The 22,667-nt window shown below is 36.5% G+C and overlaps 3 protein-coding genes across 3 annotated transcripts; 2 read left to right on the plus strand and 1 right to left on the minus strand.

Moving 5' to 3' along the window:
• The first annotated feature begins 553 nt into the window (after window positions 1-553).
• On the plus strand, window positions 554-5,582 carry LOC113751694 (peptidyl-prolyl cis-trans isomerase CYP40-like). The gene is made up of 10 exons (XM_027295797.1): window positions 554-863; window positions 1,535-2,035; window positions 2,307-2,394; window positions 2,505-2,557; window positions 3,619-3,723; window positions 4,324-4,399; window positions 4,798-4,835; window positions 4,951-5,023; window positions 5,100-5,165; window positions 5,368-5,582. The coding sequence occupies exons 1-8, from the start codon at window positions 693-695 to the stop codon at window positions 5,008-5,010; spliced, it is 1,092 nt and encodes a 363-aa protein (XP_027151598.1). The 5' UTR covers window positions 554-692; the 3' UTR covers window positions 5,011-5,023; window positions 5,100-5,165; window positions 5,368-5,582.
• Window positions 5,583-7,931: 2,349 nt separating this feature from the next.
• LOC113751693 (patatin-like protein 2) lies at window positions 7,932-10,336 on the minus strand. The gene is made up of 6 exons (XM_027295796.1): window positions 9,803-10,336; window positions 9,507-9,688; window positions 9,193-9,376; window positions 8,942-9,103; window positions 8,486-8,788; window positions 7,932-8,332 (listed from the first exon to the last, which is right to left on the minus strand). The coding sequence occupies exons 1-6, from the start codon at window positions 9,980-9,982 to the stop codon at window positions 8,108-8,110; spliced, it is 1,236 nt and encodes a 411-aa protein (XP_027151597.1). The 5' UTR covers window positions 9,983-10,336; the 3' UTR covers window positions 7,932-8,107.
• Window positions 10,337-14,338: 4,002 nt separating this feature from the next.
• LOC113753504 (phosphoglycerate mutase-like protein 4) lies at window positions 14,339-17,589 on the plus strand. The gene is made up of 7 exons (XM_027297675.1): window positions 14,339-14,513; window positions 14,627-14,756; window positions 14,955-15,005; window positions 15,100-15,210; window positions 15,881-16,012; window positions 17,070-17,145; window positions 17,215-17,589. The coding sequence occupies exons 1-7, from the start codon at window positions 14,494-14,496 to the stop codon at window positions 17,436-17,438; spliced, it is 744 nt and encodes a 247-aa protein (XP_027153476.1). The 5' UTR covers window positions 14,339-14,493; the 3' UTR covers window positions 17,439-17,589.
• Window positions 17,590-22,667: the final 5,078 nt, after the last annotated feature.

The following is a 22,667-nucleotide window of genomic DNA, read 5'->3' on the forward strand; positions in this document are numbered from 1 at the left end:
TATTTAGTTAACTATGTCCATAATCGTTGTGTTGGATGATTTGAAAGAAAAAGAAATTCTTCTGCTCAAATTAAAATTAATCTTTTTATACATTGACAGTGAATAAATTATCATTATTAAATACATGATAATTTATCTAAATTTAAATTTTGTTATCCAACTGTAATAGTAATATATATACTAATCATCAATATGTATGTAAGATTCACTTCTCGAATTAACCATAATTGATGTGATACAATGTAAAATCAATCCAATCTGAACACAGGATTTGTCGGAGGCAATAGACTAGTCGTTGCAGCACCATATATTCCCATGGGCCAGTAGCAGACCAGGCCCCAGAGCAAGATCAGTCGTCGATTTGGTGGTGTCCTTCGCGTCCCTAATCCCGCCCATTGCTGGTCCACATAACATATAACCTGGTAAAGACGAATGTTGCCTACTGGAAAATTTAAACGGTTTCTTCGCTGCACGACTCGTACACTCCTCAAAAGTGGCCCCACCAAATCCCAGCTCCGCGACAAAAAAAAAAAAAAGGGGAAAAACAAAAAGACAGTTCTACTTCTGCAGATGCTCTACCGCTTCTCCTAGTACACTACTACCACCACCACCGCCACTAGGTAGCAGCAGAGCAGAGAAGCAAAAGAAAAGCTAAAGGCGTGGCGAACAAGCTTTTTCCCGGTTAGAGAGAGATGGGGAATCCGAGATGTTACTTGGACATGAGCATTGGGGGAGAGTTGGAAGGAAGGATAGTGGTGGAGCTTTACAGTGACGTTGTCCCTAAAACTGCCGAGAATTTTAGGGCTCTGTGCACTGGCGAGAAAGGCATCGGTCCTCATACCGGCGCTCCCCTCCATTTCAAGGTTTCTCTTTTCCTTGTCCTAGTGATTATCTCAACTCTAATGCTACAGTTTTCTTTTCAACATATTCATTACATATGCCAACTTTCTGCAATGTTTTTTGTATAGGTTTTTGTGTTGTATCAGAATTTGCTTTTCATTTTTTTCCCCTTTGTGAAACACTAAAATTATTTTTATATTTATTATGACATAATTTCTCGAGTTTCGACTTACTTGCTTCCGTTTTAATACCGAAGTAGAAATTTCAATTTCGTTACGAGCTTTTTTACAAGTTCGGTGGTGTCATATGAAGTTACAAGCTTGCATTTTTTTGTTTTTAGAACCTGTGCAGTTCGCGTGTTTGTGATGTAAATGTTGTTTCGAGTGGACGGCTTTGCATTCTACTGTTTCACATTGTGATTATCTGCATATTTTATTAACCAAAAAGTTAGTACAGAAAGATAGCATCGCCGAAAATATAAAAATCGGTAAATCAAGTCTAAAAGGCTTAAGTTATAGTGAGGAACTCCCACCTTTAGGCTCCGTCTGAGTAGCAGAGAATGTCTGCAAACAGGTAAGTAATTCTCTGACAAAGTGAAGTCACTGGGCAAAAAAAATTAAAATTATGTCGTTTCTGAATGTTTGTCTAACTGGAAAAAATTATTTAAAAGAAAGGTGTGGTTTCATGGATGCAGGGCTCTTGTTTCCATCGTGTTATTAGGGGTTTCATGGTACAAGGTGGTGACATTTCTGCCGGAAATGGAACTGGTGGTGAATCCATCTACGGCTTGAAATTTGAAGATGAAAATTTTAAACTCAAGCACGAAAGGAAAGGGATGCTATCCATGGCTAATTCTGGTCCCGATACTAATGGTTCTCAATTTTTCATCACTACAACTCAAACCTCTCATCTGGATGGAAAGCATGTTGTGTTCGGGAGAGTAATCAAGGGATTGGGCGTGATTCGTTCAATTGAGCATGTCACCACGACGGAGGCTTATTATCCGACTCTTGATGTCATGATAGCTGATTGTGGCGAAATTCCTGAAGGTGCAGATGATGGGACATCTAATTTCTTCAAAGATGGTGACTGTTATCCTGATTGGCCAGCTGATCTAAGCATGAAACCAGATGACATTTCTTGGTGGATGACCGCTGTAGACTCTGTAAAAGCTTTTGGAAATGAAAGATTTAAGGTACACGTCTAGTTAAGAGCCTATTCATCATATAATAGCCGTGTAAATTTAAGCATGCTGGTCTTTCAGTATTTGCTTAGGTGTTAGCTTTGTGAAACGAGAAAGTACAATAACATTCCCATTTACTTGACAGCTTTTTGTGTAATTTCTCCAAATAGGCCACATTATCCTTCACCTATGCCACCAAATTAGATCATCGGCCTGTATTTTATATTTGTTTAAGCCTTCTTTATTTTGCATATTACTGGATGGCCTAACTACTCTGATACAGAAGCAAGACTTCAAAATGGCTCACAGAAAGTACTGTAAGGCTCTTCGCTATTTGAATACATGCTGGGAAATGGATGATGTTGATGAAGGTTAGTTACTTCATTCTCTGCCCAATGACAGTTAAAACTTTTGACAAGCAGAAACTAGGAATCACCAGATGACAAGTCCTTCTAACTTTTGTAACTGTGTGATTGGACAGAGAAAAGTGATTCCCTGAAGAAGACCAAGTCTCAGATATTTACTAATTGTTCTGTAAGTTATTTTACCGTGATGTCTGAATTGTAATTGCTCCAAGTTAACTGACAATGTATCAAATTTTCAAGACGATTGTACACCTTGAAGATCTTCATACAATATTATTCAAAATTACTATCCACATATTCAAATTTGGCTGGTAGCATCTTTTGAATTGTTCAACCATAACGTACATTTGTACTGGGCTAGTACTTTGAAAATTGGGATACTTTGCTTTGCTTTCTAACGAAAATACAGAATTCTGACTAAATTTTTGTCTTTACTGCAACCTTAGTTCAGTTCTCTACATGCGATTTAAATGCTCTCTTTTGTTGTCCTGGTTGAACGATTAATTTATGCTATCCAAGTTCCATCAACTATTCAAAACATCTCACCAGTGCTGAGCTATTTTGCTTCCTTTCTTCTTTTTCCTTTTGTGCAGCAGTTTTTTACTGATTTCAACATTGCAACATTTGTATCACAAGCAACATGGTTGATTAAGATTTTCTTATGGTGTACCATCTGTCAGCATAATTTGATACTGAAAGTATCTCATGTGTTGAGAATGTCTCCAACATCTTTTTTTCCAACTAGTTTGTGCAACAGCACATTCTTATTCAAATGCTGAACTTCTAACCAAGGAGCATCCTCTACTTTACTTGTGTATAAAACTCCACTATTCTCATATATTTGTTCAATGGCTGTCTTTTCAGAATTTGATCTAAACCTAAAAATACAAATAGCAGAATTCTTGTTAAATAAACAATAGAAATTTTCAACTGCTGCTATGTGGTTTTAAACTTTTATACGTCAGACTCTAATTGCTGTATACATACACATACACACAGAGGAACACACACACGTGTGTGCGTGCGTGTACTTTGTCCACACTTTTTATTTTCCTAAATATTTATTGTATCCTAGTTGAATATGAACACTGCCACTTGCATTAGTTGCATATAAATTAAATGCATGTGAAGCATTTACCCACTCCGTTTTTTGTATTGGAAAGTATCTTGAGAAATAACAAAGTCAGTGTTCTATTTTGTTCTGCCAATGTCTTTACTTTTCCTCTCCAGGCCTGCAAGTTGAAGTTAGGAGATCTTAAAGGAGCATTGCTAGATGCAGACTTTGCCATTCGTGATGCAGATGACAATGTAAAAGCTTTCTATCGCCAAGGTCAGGTCAGTGGTTTCAGTAGCTTTAATTAAAATAGGCTAAAACTAACCATTTTGTCTTTTTAACTTTCTCAACTTTTACTCTCATCCATTTAATTGCAATGTTTTGCCGCTTATTTGCAGTATTTGCTTGCTGTGCTTTCACCATTTAGGTTGCTTGCCATACTATAAAGAACTTGGCATTCTTTCTTGCTGGTGATTATAATGTAGTTTAAGCAATATTTTCTCTTTTGTAAAGATTAGACAGATTTGAACAGGATAAGTATTTACCTGTTGTTGAGACTTGAGATAAACCAGTATTCAATTAAAATAATGAAAATTTCCTCTCCCCCTCCCCCCCCCCCCCCCCTCCAAAAAAAAACACAGGAATGTATGAGAGAACTTTTAAGAAGGAGTGGTCAAATTTTATTCATAACTATTTGCTGCTTGTGTGCATTCTCACTTGTGTTTTATATGTATATCCTTATCTGCGTCATCTATATGCCATGTTTTAGCATGTATGGCTTGCACTATTTCTTTTGTAGATTGATCTACTTCAGCTGGGTAGACATTTGCACTTGATCAACTGTTTTGAAGGCCTTTAATCTGTCCTCACTAAATTCTCAGGCATACATGGCACTCAACGACATCGATGCAGCAGTTGAAAGTTTCAAGAAGGCACTGGATTTGGAGCCAAATGATGGTAAATAGCATACACTATAGATGTTCATGAAATGGAAGACCAAATTTTGGATAACTGTATTGAGTTTTGACGCACTAATTGAAATATTTCAGTCCTGCGTAGATTTATTCCAGACATATGACTAGATGGATAGTTAGACATTAAACTTCTTTTTTTTTTTTCAACTTGCAAATCTCCACTGTTGGAAAATAGTTGATATTATCTGGCTTTAGCAGAAAAAAATTTGTTTAGAATGTAATAATATCCATAGATTTTGTGAAGGTTTGTATTTCGGGTCAACAGCAATTAGATGACTAATCTGAAAGAGCAGGGTTAAATTTATGCTTAGAGGTAGTACGTTAAAATATCTACCGTCTCCTATAAATGATCAATAATTGCATTACACATACTGTTTTCAGGTGGAATAAAGAAGGAGCTTGCAGCAGCAAGGAAAAAGGCCAGTGAATTTGAATCTTGATATCAACAGCTTCATGCTAGACATTGTCTTTCTTGTCAAAATATCCAAATACAAAAATGTAATCCGACTCCCAAAAGGGCTTCTCAAATTGCAGGTTGCTGATAGACGTGACAGGGAGAAAAAGACTTACTCAAGAATGTTCCAGATGAGCTAAATGCAGATGAATGGTAATTTGAATTGATTTCTTGGATACTCTTCTTGACATGGATAGATGGAGATTTTGAATTACAAATTCATTTGCAGGCAGTATTCAACAGTTGTCAGGTCTTCTGTACATGCTAGGATACATTGATTAACAACTGAAATCAGGTACTTTCACCTGTAGTTACTTTTGTCAACGTGAAGATCGTTATTTGTTTCTTTCAGAAGATGACTTTTTGTGCTCTGGCCTCTACTTTTCTCCCTCTGACATTGCTGCTGGACATACTGAATTGCACAAGATATGAAATTTAGTACATTTGTTTCTGCTCTCAATAGTAACATGGCAAATCATTTTCTTTCTTCTATACAGGCAGTCTTTTTGTGGAGTTCGAGTTATTTTGAACACAAACATGAAATTTCAAACACCAAATAGGGATAATTATACAGACTTGAACTCAAAGCGATGTTATGTGTCAAGTAGATCGCAAGTACATGTATGCATCTGACATCATCTGAAGTATGTTTTGATCTTGACTACCAAAGCTCTTATTCCGCAAAATGTGGATAATTTCTTTTTCTTGGACAGATAGCTGTTTTTACTTCTTGATATTTTAAAGCTCTGTTGTGGTTGCCTCTGGCTAGATTTGGCCTGTAAGTTGACCTGAACTTTTGGGAGACTGTTTTGTCCATTTCTGGAGTGGAATCTTGCCTTGAGATTTTGCTCTTGTTCTTCCCCTTCTGCTGCAGTATGTTGATTAATGACCCCATGAGCAGGATGTTTCCTTTTGCTTGATCCATTCTTTGAACACAAGTTCTGCAATCTTCTGGCAGCTGTCTCTTGACTTTCCTCGGCTGCCTGTTTTTGTTCCATAGAGACTGCAATTCGCCATTCTGCCAGCGAAGTTTCGTCTCTAGCTCGTTTTGTTAACGCATGGTACTCTTCTTGAGTAAGCTTGACCACAGTGTCATCTGTCTGGAAAAGGCTGATGTAGCGTTGTGCTTCATGAGCTGATGCAGCATAAGCTTCTGATTCAAATCGTATTGCTCTAAGGGTGAGTTGCAAAGTGCGAAGAGTCTGCCTCCTTAGACGTAGAACTTGTTTCAGTTTCAATCTTGTTCTGTGTTTTTCGTCTCTTTCCATCTTGAGCTCCTCCATCTCTTCCTGCGTCTGTTGCAAGACCTGATTTATCCTGTTGATCATTGTTCGGATCTTCAGTTCTTCCTCCTTCTTAGCCCTGATAGAGATACTCAACCTTTCAAGCTGAGACTCGAGCTCTGAAATAGCAACGTTGGATGGGGATGTTCGGCTCTTTGCATCTGCAAGTTCTGACTGTAGCTTTTCAAGCTCATCAATCACAGGTCTGGAATCTAACCAGGATTGTACCGCCTCATCCTTAGCCTTCGTGAGTTTCTCCTTCAGTTTTTGTAGTTCTGCCATCTTGGCACCCATTAAGGTCCCAATAGTTTCTCCTGGTTTTCCTTCCTTCACTTCAGACTGATCCTCCATTTCGCCATAGGAGTCCATTTAGCTTTTGCGCTTATGAAGAAAGGTACTCATGTAGTCATGTTGAATTGAGCTGAGTTCGTTTCCAATGCGTGGACGTAGAGCAACCTTGTTTATTGGTTTTTCCTTTCTGTTTGGTTCCCTGCGAGATTGGACTACGATGAATTGACAGGTTCCATAAATATTCAATGAACAATACTCGACATGAGCTTCTGAGGATCTTAGGATTTGTTTTCCTTAAGCGGGTTTGGAGCTTTGGGGATATCGCCTTGTTTTGTAGGTTTTGGGATCGGACGCTAGCCGTTAGAATTTTGGTTCAACATTTACGTAGGACAAGATGCCAGTCAGTCGGCCGGGGCAGCATCATCTGTCTTATGCTTTCTTTAATTTCCCCGAATCAGCTATTACCTAATGAATTGGTTTGGCTAGCTCGAACCCCCTTTTAGCCATTCGTCTAAAGACGTTGGTTACTGATACTAAGCAGATTAAACAATTGACAACAATAAGCGTCTTGCGATTTTATTTGCTTTTTAAGGGCAGAAACAACAAATGTTTTCTGGCTGGGGACTGGAGATGTGGTGCGGTGGGGTTTAGGGGGACGGGGAACATGCAGCCTGGCGCTGATGTCGCCAAGGCCTGTTTGATAAGTTAATTTAACATTTAAATTTAATAAATTTAGATTTTAATATATTTAAATTGTTCGATAATTAAAAATTGAGTATCTGAATTAATTAATTGGCATTGAATTTTTTAGGTAAAACTTGCTCTCAAAATTAAGTGTTAAATTATTCACTTTTCACTGAATGTGATATGTATTCAATTATGTTAAATTTAATACTTAACAATTCAATAATTTAATAAATTTAAATTTTATATTTTATATTTTAATTTTATCAAACGCACATTTACTATGCATTTACCTTTGCGTGTCTTTTGAAAATGAGATTGGCCTGCGACAGAGATGTGCCACTAGGCCCACCACTCACCCTGGGCCTGGGAGTGGGTTGACACTGTACAAAATCTGTTTGGTAACTCAACTCGATTTTTCCATAGCGTTCCTCACAAAATCAAAAGTTTTATAGGGTAAGAACGCCAGCCCAGCCAAGTAACATTTGATCGAGTACTTACTCTTGATCTGACTCAAACTCTCCACCATCTTTTTCCTGCTAAACTTTTTTGTTTTATTCCATTAATCGGAAAGTTTTATATTACATGGCATTAGTTACTAGATATTTCCAAAACATATTCACGTATCTTAGCTCATAATTTTTTTTGGTAATGATGTTTTGTTCTAAGCCCGATGCTAGCGAACTCTCCTACTTTTGAGCAAATTGATATTGATACCTGCGTCAATTATGAGTTTGGTTTTTTTTTTTTTTTGGTTGGTAATACACTGAAACTCATTGTGGGAAAATTCAGTGAAAAATAAATTTTGACATGCGTAAGAATCGAGCAATTAATGATCTCTCAACCATCTGAGAGAGAAATGAATGCTTGGAATTTTTTAGCCCGGCGAGAAAAGGATATTAATCCTTTGGATGCTAGTAAAATGCCTACAAAACAAAACCAAAAAAAATGCTAATAAAACATTCTAAGACGAGAATCGTCAGTTGGCTAGTCGGAGCTTCCTTTCATCCGAAAGCAGCTTGGCAAATTGTGTAAGAGCTTCTTCGTTGGTGCCCTCTCCTTGAACAGCCTCAGATCTTCCGGTCTCCAAATTCACCCTCGACACTGGCTTCTTCAGCAGGCTGTTGCCAATCTGGACTAGAGTCTCCATATTTTCCGTGGTTGCGACATCAACTGATGATGCATCCCCAGTCAATCCCTCTTCCTGTTATTCAAAGACCAAGTGGCCTCAATTAGCATGCACTCGTGTTGTGGTTTGATGCTAACATTCATTAAAATATGGTCACGGGTATATGGAAACTTATTATTATTAATTAGCACGGCACTTGTTATTTTGGCTTTGTGTTTGTTTGGTTACCTGGATGCGAAGGTAATTTTTCTCACTGCCAAGTGATTGGAAGAGGGTTGAAACGTGTATATCAACCATATCAGAGGTTGCAGCACCAAAAACATCCAGCAGCGGCGTGGCACCATTGCTGTATACCCATCCCAGCAACCCCCACTGGTTAGCCGCTGCGGCAGTGTATTTTTCCTCGTTTTTGGCCATTCCTGTGCCTAGCGACAACACCAGCATTCTATTGCTCTCCATGGGCTTCAAATCCGTCAATTGAAATTGGCCCGTCAAAATTTGTTTGGAAATATGGGTTATGGCCATCAGAGTCTATGGAGAATTATATTATTTCAAAGGAAAAAAAATATAAATAAATCAGCTCCTTTTAGACAGCTTTATAAGTACCAGAAAGCAAGTCTCTTCTATAAGCAGCTAAATTAAGGAGAGGGAAGATGTGCAACACATGGTGATAGAGATACTGACTGGATTATTAGCAGCAACTCCTCCATCAATGAGATCAAAGCTGCGTATGTTCCCTTGTGCGTCCTTGGTCTCGAAGTAGTACGGTGGAAGATAGGTGGGTGCTGCGGAAGTGCTGATGCAGACATCTGATAGCAGAGCATTCTTAGAAGCATTTGCTTTGGCCTGCTTAAAAGTATATTCAGGCACGTTAGTGTGATCTAGCATCCATCAGTAAAGTCTTTTATAGTACTAGTAGTTTACAGGGACCATACGTCAATTGTGGAGAAGATAATCGGTTGAAGGCGCTTGATATCGAAAGTGGGTATGACCACGTCTGTTAACGTGTTTTCCATGGTGAGATTGCCCAATAGTCTCTTTATCAACGAGTGCAAGTACTTGCCATCGTACTTTGGTCCTCCCAACAAATTTGTAAGCGATTTTACCACGTCCTTGCGGCTTGATTGATTACACAAACGTTCAACAATAAAATAGAGGCAGAAATTTTTTTTTTTTCTTTTGAAAGGAATCTGAATTTCGAGGAACTAAAAAGTTTTGGTCTTACTAAGTTTTTGGTTATCTTGTATACCTGCTCTCGGGAAAGATCTGGGGGGAGTTTTGCAAGTAGAAGCTGGTTATGTCTTTGGCAGCGTAAAGAGGGCGGCTGTCCTTATTTGGGGCAGTGAGCATGGTGGTGACAAGCCCACCTGTGCTAGTCCCTGCAACTACATCAAAGTAATCTGCGATTCTTGCATTCGGTCCATCGAGTTCCTACCAAACAGTCAAGTATGACGTACTTTTAAGTACTACTACAAACTTAGATTGGTTGTAAATGGGGTTTTATGTTGTATACTTAAAAATTCAAAACATGATTATCTGAAATACCTGAAGTTTGGCTTCCAGGAAAGCAAGAATGGTGCCGGGAATGATGCCTCTGATACCCCCTCCGTCTATGCTTAGAACTGTAGCCAACCTTCCTTTAGTTATAGCATCTGTCAAAGGAGGTTGTAGGAGGTTGAAGGTTGTTAATAAGGCAAGTGTTAGGATTAGCTGATTCATCTTCATGCTTTGGGCCAAATTCCGACAGGATCTATATATATACACAGATATAATCTAGTACTTCCCTTTTCTTCCTTTTTTTCGGCGAGGAACTGGATTTTATATTCTCAAATCTAAAATATGCATCAGGGGGAATCAAGAAACTGGCAAGTATTTTGCAGAGAAGGATCTATATGTACTTGAGATTTCTACGAGTATGATCTCAGTTCTGGTTTGCAGCCATGGGTAGACTTTTCCATCATCAACGTCCCATCTGTTTACGGAAAAAGAATAGTCCCATTTCCTCCTAAATGGGATTGGCAGTGAAAGTTTCTTCACGTGTCAACTTCTTATCTTTCGTCGCCTGACTAGCTATTTTCGATCCGGTACCATACTACATTTATGGTACACCATATATGAAAGCTGACAAAGCAATTGTCTTCCTTTTTTTTTTTTTTTTCAAACCGTAGGATTTCATAATAGTTTGTTGATTTTTCTTGCAGTCATCAATTATTGAATAAGTACTATTCTTTTGGGCTGCGGAGCAAATTAAGCTGCGTACTCTTTATTGTAAAAGCACTTACGTATTAGACCTGTAAGAAAAATCTGGATGATTTTTCGTTTCTTCATACCATACCGTTGCTAAATGAGCTCAGACGTTTTTCGTCGAAAAATTACATCGTTTTTCGTGATCACATTTCCCTATTATCTTTTTTTCTCACATACATCAAATCACTACAGTAATTTTTTCACGAAAAATCATGGAAAATGCAATCCAAACACAACCTAAACTTGGGGAGAAAAACTGAAGCTTACCACAGGAGAAGCCAGTTAATTCTCTTTTAAATGTCGAAAAAGCAAAAAATAAAAGAGTTTCAGGAGAATGACGAACATAATAAAGTGAGGATTTAGGAAGTTGATATGTTCTAATCCCCGCAACAATCTCAATAATGTGACCCAATTATTTGACTGATCATGACAAGTATATTACGTGGATTGTAATTACATGAAATGAGACGTAAAATAGTACAGTTTCTCCCTTCTTGATTTTTCTATTCCCTGGATTATTTATTGCCCTTAGCAAAGGATTAGGGCGTAGAAAACCCAGTCACAATAAAATGCTTCCTTTGAACTTCACAATCATACGTCTCTCAATAGCAATAACAGCATCGCTTTTTGATCTAAAGGTCTTCCCAACGCGTTTTTCTGCTCGACTATCTCTCTCTCTTTAGTCTTTTCTCGGCGAGTTACTTACGAACCGGAGTTTCCTGAATTCAAAAGCGTCCTTTTGATCGTCGTCAACAAAGCATCTTGTTCAAGGGCTGAGCTGACCCGACCAAGAAGTGTTCTTCCTTTGCAACTTCCGACCGAATGGCATCGGTTTTTTCTTGATTGTGAGAGGTACATAAATATTCCTGACCAACATGTGATAACCACTTAAAATTGTGAGTGGGAAGCATGGATGAATCATTCGCTGTAAAGTGTAAAAGCCCCGCATGCATTGTGGGCGAATCATCTTTATCTTTGCCTTCTTTGTCCACACCTAACGAAAAAATGTTTGAGAATGAGAAAACCCAATAAGTTCTTCTTTGCTAAAATGTTTGGGTTGGAAGTCTAGGGCTGCAAACGAATCGAGCCGCTCGCGAGCGGCTCGAGTCAAGCTCGAGTTAAACTCGAGCTCGAACTCGAGCTCAGAATATTAAGCTCGTTAGCTCGCGAGCCGACTCGCGAGCTTGAGTATATATATATTTTTATTTTTTATTTTTATTTTTTATTTAATAATAAAATTACGTATATTATATATTTTTATTTTTTATTTTCATAGTAAAATTACGTATATATCCTTAATATTTTATTCTTTATTAAGAAAAAAATATTATTTTATTTATTTTTTAAAAAGTAAAATAATTATTTTTTTTTCGAGCTCGACTTGATTCGAGTCGAGCTCGAGCTTGAAAATTGCCGGCTCGTCGAGCTCGAGCTTGGTAAAATTTAGTCGAGACTCGGCTCGATTAGCTCAAAGCTCGACTCGGCTCGGCTCGTTTGCAGCCCTAGTTGGAACGATGAACGATAGACATGTCGAATTCAGTTGTGTGTAATAGAAACAAAATGGATTGATTCACTGAACTCAAACTAAGGTTCCGTCTGAATTCTTAAGTCTGAATTCTAAAATCTGAATACTGAAACAATTAATTTGCTAAATTTTAAGTACTGAAAATAAATACATGAATATCTGAATTTTAATGTTAAATCTATTTATACTGTTTGATAAATATTTTATAACTAAATGCTTAATAAGTTAAATTTGACAATTTTGTGTTTATATCTTTTCATCCAAAAAAGAAATAGAACCTATGATTTAATTAGTTTAAAATTGTTAGGTATGAAAATGACAATAATATTTATTTTTAAATCAAATTGATATAAAAGATTAAATATATTATATGAGGAGTATGGAGAAGGTGTGAAAGTTATTAAAAAGGAAGAAAAGGGAAATAGAGAACCGTTAGATAGAAAATATCAAATTATTTAATTAGATAAAAATTTTGAACATAATTAACAAACAATGGTAGATTTGATAGATAAAATAAGTTAGTTGAAATAATTATATTGATTCTTATCAGAATTAAGCATTCAGTTAGGATTCTTGTACTGAAAAAAATACACACAAATTTAGCACTGTTTAACAAGTTCAATAGATGGATTTTCATTTATCAAACACTCAAAACATCTGAATGTATGAAACAGTTCAGGTTGAGCACTTTTTATAACTAAATATAGCATATTAGTCAGCTGATTTAACGTTGTCGCAGGAGGTAAAGTGTCACGGGGAAAAGACTCCATGATTCTAGGGTGAATTCACCGCTGGGAGTCTGAAATGACTTCTCCGATGTATGATAGCTGAGGCACCGTCGGGCTTCAATCATTGGAGATTGGATCCTCTGCGATTGTAAATGCAATCGCATGAGGCAATTAATGGCTGAGATCGGCCGAGTCGAATCAAAACTGATCTCAATCCTTAATTTGAATTTCATAATTTCATCCTTTCTATCTTCAAAATGCTTCTTTTAATTCAACCATTTATGAATTTTTTTTTCCTATAGAGGAGAACCATTTAGGATATAGAAAGCATGTAATTCGATTTTCCAATTAGTAGCAAAACCGACTTTAGTAAGACTTCAAGAAAGATAAAAAGAAAATATGCACGGAATGATATCTTTGTCTAACATTGCCATACCGAAGAATTAGTTACACCAGATTATCACATCCAACTATTGATGTACATATTACTAATTGGCGGGGTTGTTCATCGGCCCGGTGATCGGTAATTCAGTAAAAAGAAAAAAAAATTAATTTTTTTCAATTTTTTTTCAATAACGTCAACATTCAATTATCGTCCAAACTTTTACTTGGTAATTGAATTTTAGTCGAATAATCGGTATTTCGATAAAATACCCAAGATTTTTATATTGATTTTCTAATATAGATTAGTTAAGTACATTTAATATGTAATTAATAATATAAAAGTTATTAATATGTTAATTAATGTGCTTTTAAGGTCACATATTTGTTTATGAGCATAAATTATAGCATATAACAATAATATGTAATATGACATATTATTAGGCATGAAATATATAAAATATTGACTTAAAATATGAAATTTAGTAAAATCAGGAGTTCAGAAATAGAATTTCAATATCCATTTCCAAAATGTTTCATCAAATTTTAAGATTAGATCTTAATCGATTTTCTCGAATTCTATTTCATCCGTATCCAATTTTTGATCTAAATTTGATCGACTGTTCATTCGATTTCTGCCGAAGTGTGAACACCCTTGCTAATTGTTGAAAAAATGATTTGATAATTGATGATGATCCAGCTGAAGCATGGAGAAAAAAATGACCACGTGACTTGATGGGGAAAAGAAAAGTAGTAATTTTCAATCTCGGCAGTCAATCTAAAAGGCTATTGGTCAAAGACGAGGGAAAGTGTTCATAATTAGTTCCCATTTGGCAATTTGCTAAAGGCAGTTTCATACTTTTGGAGTCTTGCAATTCACGTTTGGTCCTACAAACCCCTCAATTTGACCATCCTTTTCAGTCCAAAGTTTTGCTGGTTGTTAACCATGGATCATATCGTACACAATACAACACAATTTGATGACCCACCGGCTGTGGCCGAATTGAACGAGTTTTAAGCACTGCGGAACTAGATACAGGCCTGTAAACGCAAGTATACAGCCCAAAAAGTGACATTTGGGCCAGCAGCAAACCGTCTGATGTTCCTGGTCCAGAAAAGTCCAGAGTCCACACAATAGTAAGATATTTATCCAGAGAAGAAAAACAAAGGAAAACGGAAATACTTACCATCGTCAAATGACCCGTGTGTGTGCTGTGAAAATATTCCAATTCCCCCGCCACGCCAACACTCTGAAGTCTTCTTCACCTTCTCCGTCGGTTTCCGAAACGCTCCGTTTCATCATCTCTCCTCCGTTGATCCACAATCCAGGAACAAGCTCCCTTTCCATCTCCTTAATGGCCCATTCCAGGCCCAGGTTTTCTCTATTTGAAGTTACTTTTTGTTTTTTTTTTCCCCTGATTAAAGTTCCATCCAAGCCTTCTTCTTCTTTTTCATTTTTCTTTTTTCATACCTGTTTACTTGGCTCAGGATTTTAGAGCAAGCCGAGGCCGATTGCGACGGTAAAATTACGGATAATATAGCAGGAGAGCGAAAGTACGCTGAAATTGTTGTGATACGTCATGGTGAAACCGAATGGAATGCCGATGGGAGAATTCAGGTTTTTCTGACGGCAGTTACTAGCTCAATTAATTTTGTTTACGGAATTTTGATCCCAAATTTATGTTATAGTAGATAAATAATTGCCCTATCCCTATCTATCCTGTCAGGATAATCGTTACTCTTCCCGTGTATAATCTTCTATTGAATTGGTAGATTCTCTTCAAAATTAGTGATGTTGTTTAATCTTCGTACATAGGGGCACTTAGACGTTGAGTTAAACGACGTAGGAAGAGAGCAAGCTACCGTGGTAATCCTTGACTTGTGCAATACAGTTTATGCATTTTATCATGCACGTAGTTGGTGTGGTTTAAGGATAAAAGTTCTGTTTGGTTTGTTAAAAGGTGGCTGAGCGAGTTTCCAAAGAGTTCAAAGTCTCTGCGGTTTACTCATCTGACTTGAAGAGAGCATTTGAGACTGCACAGATTATAGCAAGCAGCTGCGGGGGCCTTCAGGTATCAATTAGTTATTAATCTACTAGTTTGCCATTCACCCAATTCCTCTTGCTAAGTTGTGCTGGATATGCGAATAAACTAGACTTTGGTATCACTATCTGATTTTGAGCATTGGAAGTGCTCACTGCTGAATGCTGGTCAGCAATTGGTTGGAATCTATCATTTTCTTCGTTTTAATGAAGGCTTCAGTTTATGTTTCTTCTGTCTTGATTGAGAAAGTATGTACTCTGTGTTCCTTTTCTGCATTAAAATTTTTTGAAATTGATTGGAGATGATATAAACGCGCTGGGTGACTTTCTTTTCATGTGTTTCCCATGGAAAGTTCTCATCTAAGAGGTCTTGCTAGCATTTTTTAAATGAAGTTGAAATCTGCATTGCTGTCATTATCGCAGTGAACAGAAGAATGTCTACATTTAGGAGTTACCAGCGACCTATATATAGGAGTTAACTGCCATTTTATTGGAGTTATTATTAAGATACTTCTCTTTTATTCCTGTAACAAAATGCAAATGTGTCTTAGCATTTGCATAAAGGCCTACCAGGCATGGAGGTGGGAAATGGTCTACTTGTTTTACAACATAAATTTTAATGCCAATGGTGGTCCTTAAAATATCGGTATGTAGACCATCAATTGAGCATCACATTGCTTGTTTTGCATTGTTGGGATCAGGTTCTTGAAGACCCAGACCTGCGGGAAAGACATCTCGGGGATCTCCAAGGCCAAGTGGTTCGTGAAGCTGCCAAAAGCAGTTCGAAGGCTTATAGAGCATTTGTATCTAAACGAAGGGATGAAGAAATTCCAGTGAGTTTTATATTTTATATCTGTTGCGGATGACCAATGCACCATTAAATTAAGTCTGTTTCTATGGTTGTTAGAAGTATATTTTCATCAAAGTGCCTCATAGACACCTTGGTCCCTAATGATTACCTAAGAATTAACTGGGCTGAAGGAGAGGTAATGGCAGAAAAGTTGGTTGGATAACATTGATGACCTCATTCTATCTGGAAGCACCATTTTGTCTCCCTGATTGGAGACTTCATTGACTGATAATGTTGCTTTTTCTCGAATATGCTCCTGACCCAGTAAGTACGGCCTAAAATTCTACTTCAAAAGTAAGTGTATTGCTTGATATCTTCACCAGCAATGCTTGGGCTGATTTTCTTTACTTGCTAAAATGGTACCTTCCTGAAAAAAGGAGTAATGTATTTTTCATTTTTATTTGTTGAATAAAATAAGTTTTCATCCTTTAATTAGCTGTGTCTTGGAAGGAGATGGATGCCTCATGATTGTGATGGTGCTCATTTGTGGTCAAGCTTGTTATTCATTTGGTTACATGTCAAATTGTTAGGTTTATAATCCCGTGTTTTTGATCGGCGCAGCTGATGTTAAGCTACTAGACACTAGATTTGCTGGTGCTTATCTATTCCCACTGGAATACTGCTCGTGGGATCCAATAACCTTGTCTGATACTGGAAGTCCTTCTATAGTTGCATGGTTGTATAGTGTAATTGAGTAAGGATGCATAGTTTCCTTGTAGGTGCCTTTGGCATTTGCAGAGAAACCAAGCAGTTTTTTGGTTCAACCAATTTTTTCTCGAGTATCTTTTTCCCTTGACATGGTATACCCAAAATTCACCCTGCAATAACAAGATCCCCCTTTTGTATCATTAAAATGTCTGTAGTTTATGTTTTTGTTTCTAGAAAATGAAGATTGACACAAATACTTGTAATAAAACAAGCAAGTTGCACAAAATTGGTTTAAATGGTCAGATTGGACAAGCCTACCCGCTCCCCTACCTTCCATGTAACACGACAAACACCATAAACAGAGGGTAATTGACTACTACTTGCCATTGCAGGGTGGTGGAGAAAGTCTTGATCAACTTTATCAACGCTGCACATCTTCGCTGCAAAGGATTGCAAACAAGCACATAGGTACTACAAGACTCAAAATCACAATGGTTCGTGGAAAAATATAGCATGTGATCCTAGTTTCAATTGCAGGGGAGCGAGTAGTTGCGGTCACTCATGGAGGAGTTATCAGAGCACTTCATAGACGGGCATCTTCACATGGGCGGTCTGCTGGGAAGATTATGAATACATCTGTCAATGTATTTCAGTTGTCTGATGAGGATGAGTGGTCCATTAAAGTATGGGGTGACGTGAGTCATCTTAACCAGACTGGCTTTTTGGAGTCTGGTTTTGGTGGGGACAAATCTTCTGGTTAGTCTTTACATGTCTACTTGACATCGACAAACCTGGAATTTTGTAGGGGACATGCCCCTTTCACCATTATAAATCGCTGAAACATTCGAATTGGTTCAACAACTACGATTAATTAATTAGAATCTTCATTATAATTTTGACAATGTTGCGACATGTGATATGTATCAGCATGGCAGCCATCAATTGTCATCCCGTTTTGTAATTTTTATTTATCAACAAAGCCGGGACATGCAATTAGCCGTCAGATCAGTTGCTGGGGTAAGAGGTTATCTTACTTAGATGAAGTTTTAGCCGGTTTCTAACTCTACAAAAGTATCATGATCACCCAATAAGAAGGGTTTTAATTTTTTTCAAATGAACAATTTGAAGGCTTATTGATTCTGCTTAGTCCGCGGTGCTAGCAGTGGGGTTGTATGAGATTTTATTTGGTCTAAAGTGGAGCAATTTTGAAAAGAATTAATTGGATAACAATGAATAATAAAATGAAATATCAAAAAGAACCAAATGAATAAACTGTTGCGCGGCAATTGGCTTGTTTATGGTTTTCCTCCAACATTGCCATTGCCAAATATCGGAAGATTGCAAAAAAAAAAAGGAAAAAAATCCCTCAAATTTCTTTCTTCTTAGCCCTATTTTCTTAACAAAAAATGTGGCAGCGGCCATGTTTGTCTCTGGCCACCACTAAATTCAATCACAAATTTTCATCAAAATTCAACTTCTCGCTCAATTTTTCACGTAGAATCTAATTTTAATATTAATTTAAAAAAAAAAAACAAATGCAAGTGAAAAACACTAACGGTTAGATTTTGATTTCAGTATTAGTTTCGCATTTTTTCTAAAATCATATAACTAATAGGAAAAGAGGCAATATTTGTCGTAGCAAATTCTATCCGCCAATGTTTTTTTTTTGTAAAAAATGATATCGAAGCGCATGAGCAGCAAACTTGTAGGGGAGGGATCAGAATTTCAAATGTAAAAGTAGTTTGGACATAAAAATAATTTCAATTGACAGATGGCGAGCAAGAAGCCTCGAGCATGAACCCTGCAATCCTCAGAATCACTCAAGTATGTCTAGATTTTAAGATGAAATATTTCAACGATTAGATTATCGTTCTATATTTCTACTTACTTCGGTCCCCGATTCACCGATAAAAAAAAATAAAAAATAGTTCAATGTCAATTGTCAACCTATTACACTTTCCACTCAATAAGATAAATTCCGATGTCTTCAAGTCAAACACAAGAACGGCCGTTGGTTATAAAATAAAAAAGAAGGGGGAAAGAAAGAAGAGCAAATTAATGTTGAGTTGGATGGTACTCGGAAGAATTTATGAGTAAGCAAAGGATTTAATGGGGGATAGCCATTTAACCTGTCGCCATTCTAGTGCGATAATGAAGGAAGAAGTGGTGGCAGTAGCTCAATTCATGTGTTCGCCACTTCCGAGTAGTTATGGCGAACAGCTTTTGACATTTTCAGTAAACATAATCATCTATCAAAAAGTTGAAAACCCCCCGTCTTTTCTCTTCACCTTCTCTCTTCCGAGCAAACAGTGAATAATACAACAGAAAATCCCCCCTCAAATCAATAAAGAAACCCCGAATCATCGGTTGAATTGATTAGTAAGATGGGATGGATTACAAGTATAAAATTTTGAATTTATGACCTTCTACTTCAAAAAAAAAGAGCCCAAACTATGGGATGGATTACGAATTTATGACCTTCTACTTCAAAAAAAAAGAGCCCAAACTAATTGAGTAGGTCGAAACTTCCACATCAGTAGTTATTACTTATTATGCCACATATAATGACAATTTTATCAAGAGCAATTACGATCTTTACTTAAAAATACACAGTAGTAGTAGTAGTAAATACATAGTAGCTATGATGAGGAGCAAAGCCAAATCGAGTATCAAATTCAAGTTCTCGATAATTTAGTTGGGTACATTTCCATCCTCTCCCTCCTTCCCTAATAGAGTATCGGTTGTAAATTGTCCTACTCAAAAAAATAAAGAAATATCAAATCCGCGGGTGACATTTATTTGTAGCATCATCCCTCACGTGAAATGGTTGAATTGGTTGCATTTCTTGTGCATGCAATGTACAATTGAATTGACCCATCTTTCCTGTTCATTTTTTTTCTCCCTGGAACAGAAAACGTATCTGGTTCGTTGACTTTAAACATTTTAATAACCAAAAACGTGGTACTGTTGATCTAGTCGCAGCATCAGAGGCATTTTACAGTTGAATGGTTCAGATTTTGGGGCATCCCAGATTGATTTAGTAGTCCCATATTATATAGTAGTATTATAGTGACATGTCTCTGCAACTTTAATACATGGACGAGTTTTTCTCCATATGCAGATTCACGGTCAGAGGTAAGAGAAGGAAACCGCCTATGGCAATTATAAACCTTGTTTGGAAAGTAATATTCTAAAGAAAAATTATTATGTTTTTTATGAATATATTTTTTAATCACTTTTTTACCTCACATATTTCAAGTCGCTACAGCATTTTTTACAAAAAATTAAAAAAAAAATGCAATCCAATGGATTTCAGTTTCTATGAAATGACTGCAATTGGGTTTTGTATTTTCTTCTATAGTTTTTTTTGCTTTTATTTTTAAAGGGGTAAGAGGAACAAGTTTTACTTATGTCAAACATAGATGTGGCAAAAAGTCCCAATGAACACCCATACCCAAATTTTATTTGGGCAGGATGAGTATGCAAAATATGGAACTGGGTCTAATTGGGAATGTACCCACTAATTTCCATTTAAAATATAGATCTAATTGGGATTTATGTGGAATTCCCATCGGTTTTTCTTTCTCCAAAGACTAAGAATATTGATTTTTCCATAAGCCAAAAACCACCCAACAATTTTGAGGCATTTGATTAGCAAAGTTTGCTGTGTCTAAATTGAACTTAAAGTAAATTTACTTTCAAATCTCATGAAATTTGCCATGCTTGGATTGCTTGTTTCCGTTGGAAAATATTGTCGTTTTCCGTGATCACATTTCCCTATCACCTTTTTCCCTCACATATATCAAATCGCTACAGTAATTTTTCCATGAAAAATGACGGAAAATGCAATCCAAACACAACCGAATCGAAAGCTAAATCTAGAACGAAAAAAGATCAATTGACATAGGTTTTATTGCATGATTTTTTTTTCACAATGCAAAGAATCAGAATTGATAAACCTCATCTTGACATGGATTATACAAATATGTATAAGATCGTCTCCTCCAGAAAATATAGTCAGCATTAAGTCATAAGAAGTAGAAATTTGGACAGTTACAAAATTGAATCATTAAACATTTCAGGAGAAAACATGATTTTGATGGTGGAAAGTTTTACAGAGTTAAATGAACTAACTAAATGATACTGAAAAAAAAAGTAATATTGAGGCATTTGATTAGAGAAAAAGAGTTTAAAAATATAAAATGGGAATTTATTGAGTATTTAGGCGGTATTAAAATGGGTCTAACAAATTTTAGTTCCATCCATATTGGTCCCATGACTAATATCGAATTGCTTGGATATATCTCATATTTTGCAGTTTCAATAAAGTTCGGGTTCAAATCTTGCCCATTTGCCATTTATATAGTCAAACATAAACGGGATTTATAAAAAATTAAACATACTTTTTAATCTAAAAAAAAAGATTTGCACTCCCAACCAAATATATGCAATTCCTAATTCCTATTGGAGGTCCCGATCCCGGTCTAGCCCTACCCTAGATCAAAAAGTTGATATCTATTAACATCCTTTCGGTGTATGATACATTCATAATAATCGTGTTTATAAGGAAAAAATGCTTAAAGCTCCAAATATCTGGGTTTTCTTTATTGAACGAAGAATTTTAGACCAGGGCTTTGTTTGGCAAGCAAGTTTTTTAGCCAAATTTGTTTGTTTCAAGTTTTCTAATAACTTTAGTTATAGTAATCTCAAAAAAATTTTCAAAATTTTTAAATTATACACTTCAAAATATTCAAAAAAAAATTCTACAACTTTTACAGTAAGTTACAATAAAATTTTAGATAAACAATCAAAAAATTCACTTACTAAATTGGCCCGGATTTAGAAGCTGGTGGAAGTATTCAAATTACAAGTTACGTGCTCGGTTGAGATTACCGAAAGAAAGCACGCTGTGTTCAACCACACTTACTGGTGATGATAATGCCTCAAAATTAATTTGCAAGTTGACCTTGGTAAATTTGATACAAATTGTTTAATGAACAAACATAGAACCATTGAGGGAACAAAACTTATTCTTAGCCCAATTTTACTCCAAAACTCACTTCCATCTAAAGTTTTGCATGGCGAAAAATTGTTACATTTTTCGTGAATATATTTTATAATCACCTTTTTGCCTCACATATATCAATTCGCTATAGTAATTTTTCTACAAAAATATATAAAAAAAATGCAATCCAAACACAAAACTTATTTCATGTATACAACGATTTTTTTTTTCTATGTGATTTACTCCGTACATTACAGCTGCAATCGGAGTATGACACCACCATCATAAATTTCCTAAACGATTGGCAAGTCAAAACTAAACAAAAAATTTCCTAAATAGTTTCCTGGTAGTTTCTGATTCGAAGAAATTCTTTTTTTTTTCCTTCTTTTTCATCCAACGGAACTACGTACTAGCCAGACTGCATGGGGGGCAGTGATAATACCTAAAACGGTTCGCTTTTGAATATTTGGCTGTGGTCTACTCGGCAGTTGATTCAACTCGAGTGAGGACAAGGGAATTTTCTTTTATTCCTCTACCTTTTGATTCCGACTAAACCCGAATTTACAGCCAAGATGCTGCAGTGCTGCAAGACAAATACACCGATTTCTTTATGTTTTTATTTTGTAGTACAGTATTATACAAAAATCCACCGCCTTTTGATTTCGTCTCATCTCTCTCTCTCTCTCTCTCACCAACTAGTTTGTCCACATAACTATTGAATTAAATCCATGTCCCACTCCGTTCGAGAATCAATCATCGCTGATCCCCTCCTAAGCTAAACAAAGAAACCCAACTCTAATCAAATCAATTATAATCAATCCCATTCACCAAAAAGAAAAAAAAAAAACAATTCCCTCTTTTTTCTGCCACGTGGATTTCCACTGTATCAACCTGGCCCGCTCTCAGTCCACCCTCACGATCTTTTTGAAATTTTTTATTCTCACTCGCAGCAACGCTTAATCCGGTTCTATCTCAATTACGAGAA

This window comes from Coffea eugenioides, chromosome 11 (genome assembly GCF_003713205.1).
Source record: "Coffea eugenioides isolate CCC68of chromosome 11, Ceug_1.0, whole genome shotgun sequence".
In the NCBI taxonomy this organism is placed as follows: Eukaryota; Viridiplantae; Streptophyta; class Magnoliopsida; order Gentianales; family Rubiaceae; genus Coffea; species Coffea eugenioides.

Bases quoted from the DNA above. Each gene is read 5' to 3' on its own strand.
- LOC113751694 (XM_027295797.1), top strand. From the start codon at position 693: ATGGGGAATCCGAGATGTTACTTGGACATGAGCATTGGGGGAGAGTTG. The intron at 2,036-2,306 runs GTACACGTCTAG...ACTCTGATACAG, and splicing joins TTGGAAATGAAAGATTTAAG to AAGCAAGACTTCAAAATGGC. The intron at 4,836-4,950 runs GCCAGTGAATTT...CTCAAATTGCAG, and splicing joins TTGCAGCAGCAAGGAAAAAG to GTTGCTGATAGACGTGACAG.
- LOC113753504 (XM_027297675.1), top strand. From the start codon at position 14,494: ATGGCCCATTCCAGGCCCAG. The intron at 14,514-14,626 runs GTTTTCTCTATT...TACTTGGCTCAG, and splicing joins ATGGCCCATTCCAGGCCCAG to GATTTTAGAGCAAGCCGAGG. The intron at 15,006-15,099 runs GTAATCCTTGAC...GTTTGTTAAAAG, and splicing joins GAAGAGAGCAAGCTACCGTG to GTGGCTGAGCGAGTTTCCAA.
- LOC113751693 (XM_027295796.1), bottom strand. From the start codon at position 9,982: ATGAAGATGAATCAGCTAATCCTAACACTTGCCTTATTAACAACCTTC. The intron at 9,689-9,802 runs GTATTTCAGATA...ACTGTTTGGTAG, and splicing joins TCCTGGAAGCCAAACTTCAG to GAACTCGATGGACCGAATGC. The intron at 9,377-9,506 runs GTATACAAGATA...TAATCAATCAAG, and splicing joins CAGATCTTTCCCGAGAGCAG to CCGCAAGGACGTGGTAAAAT.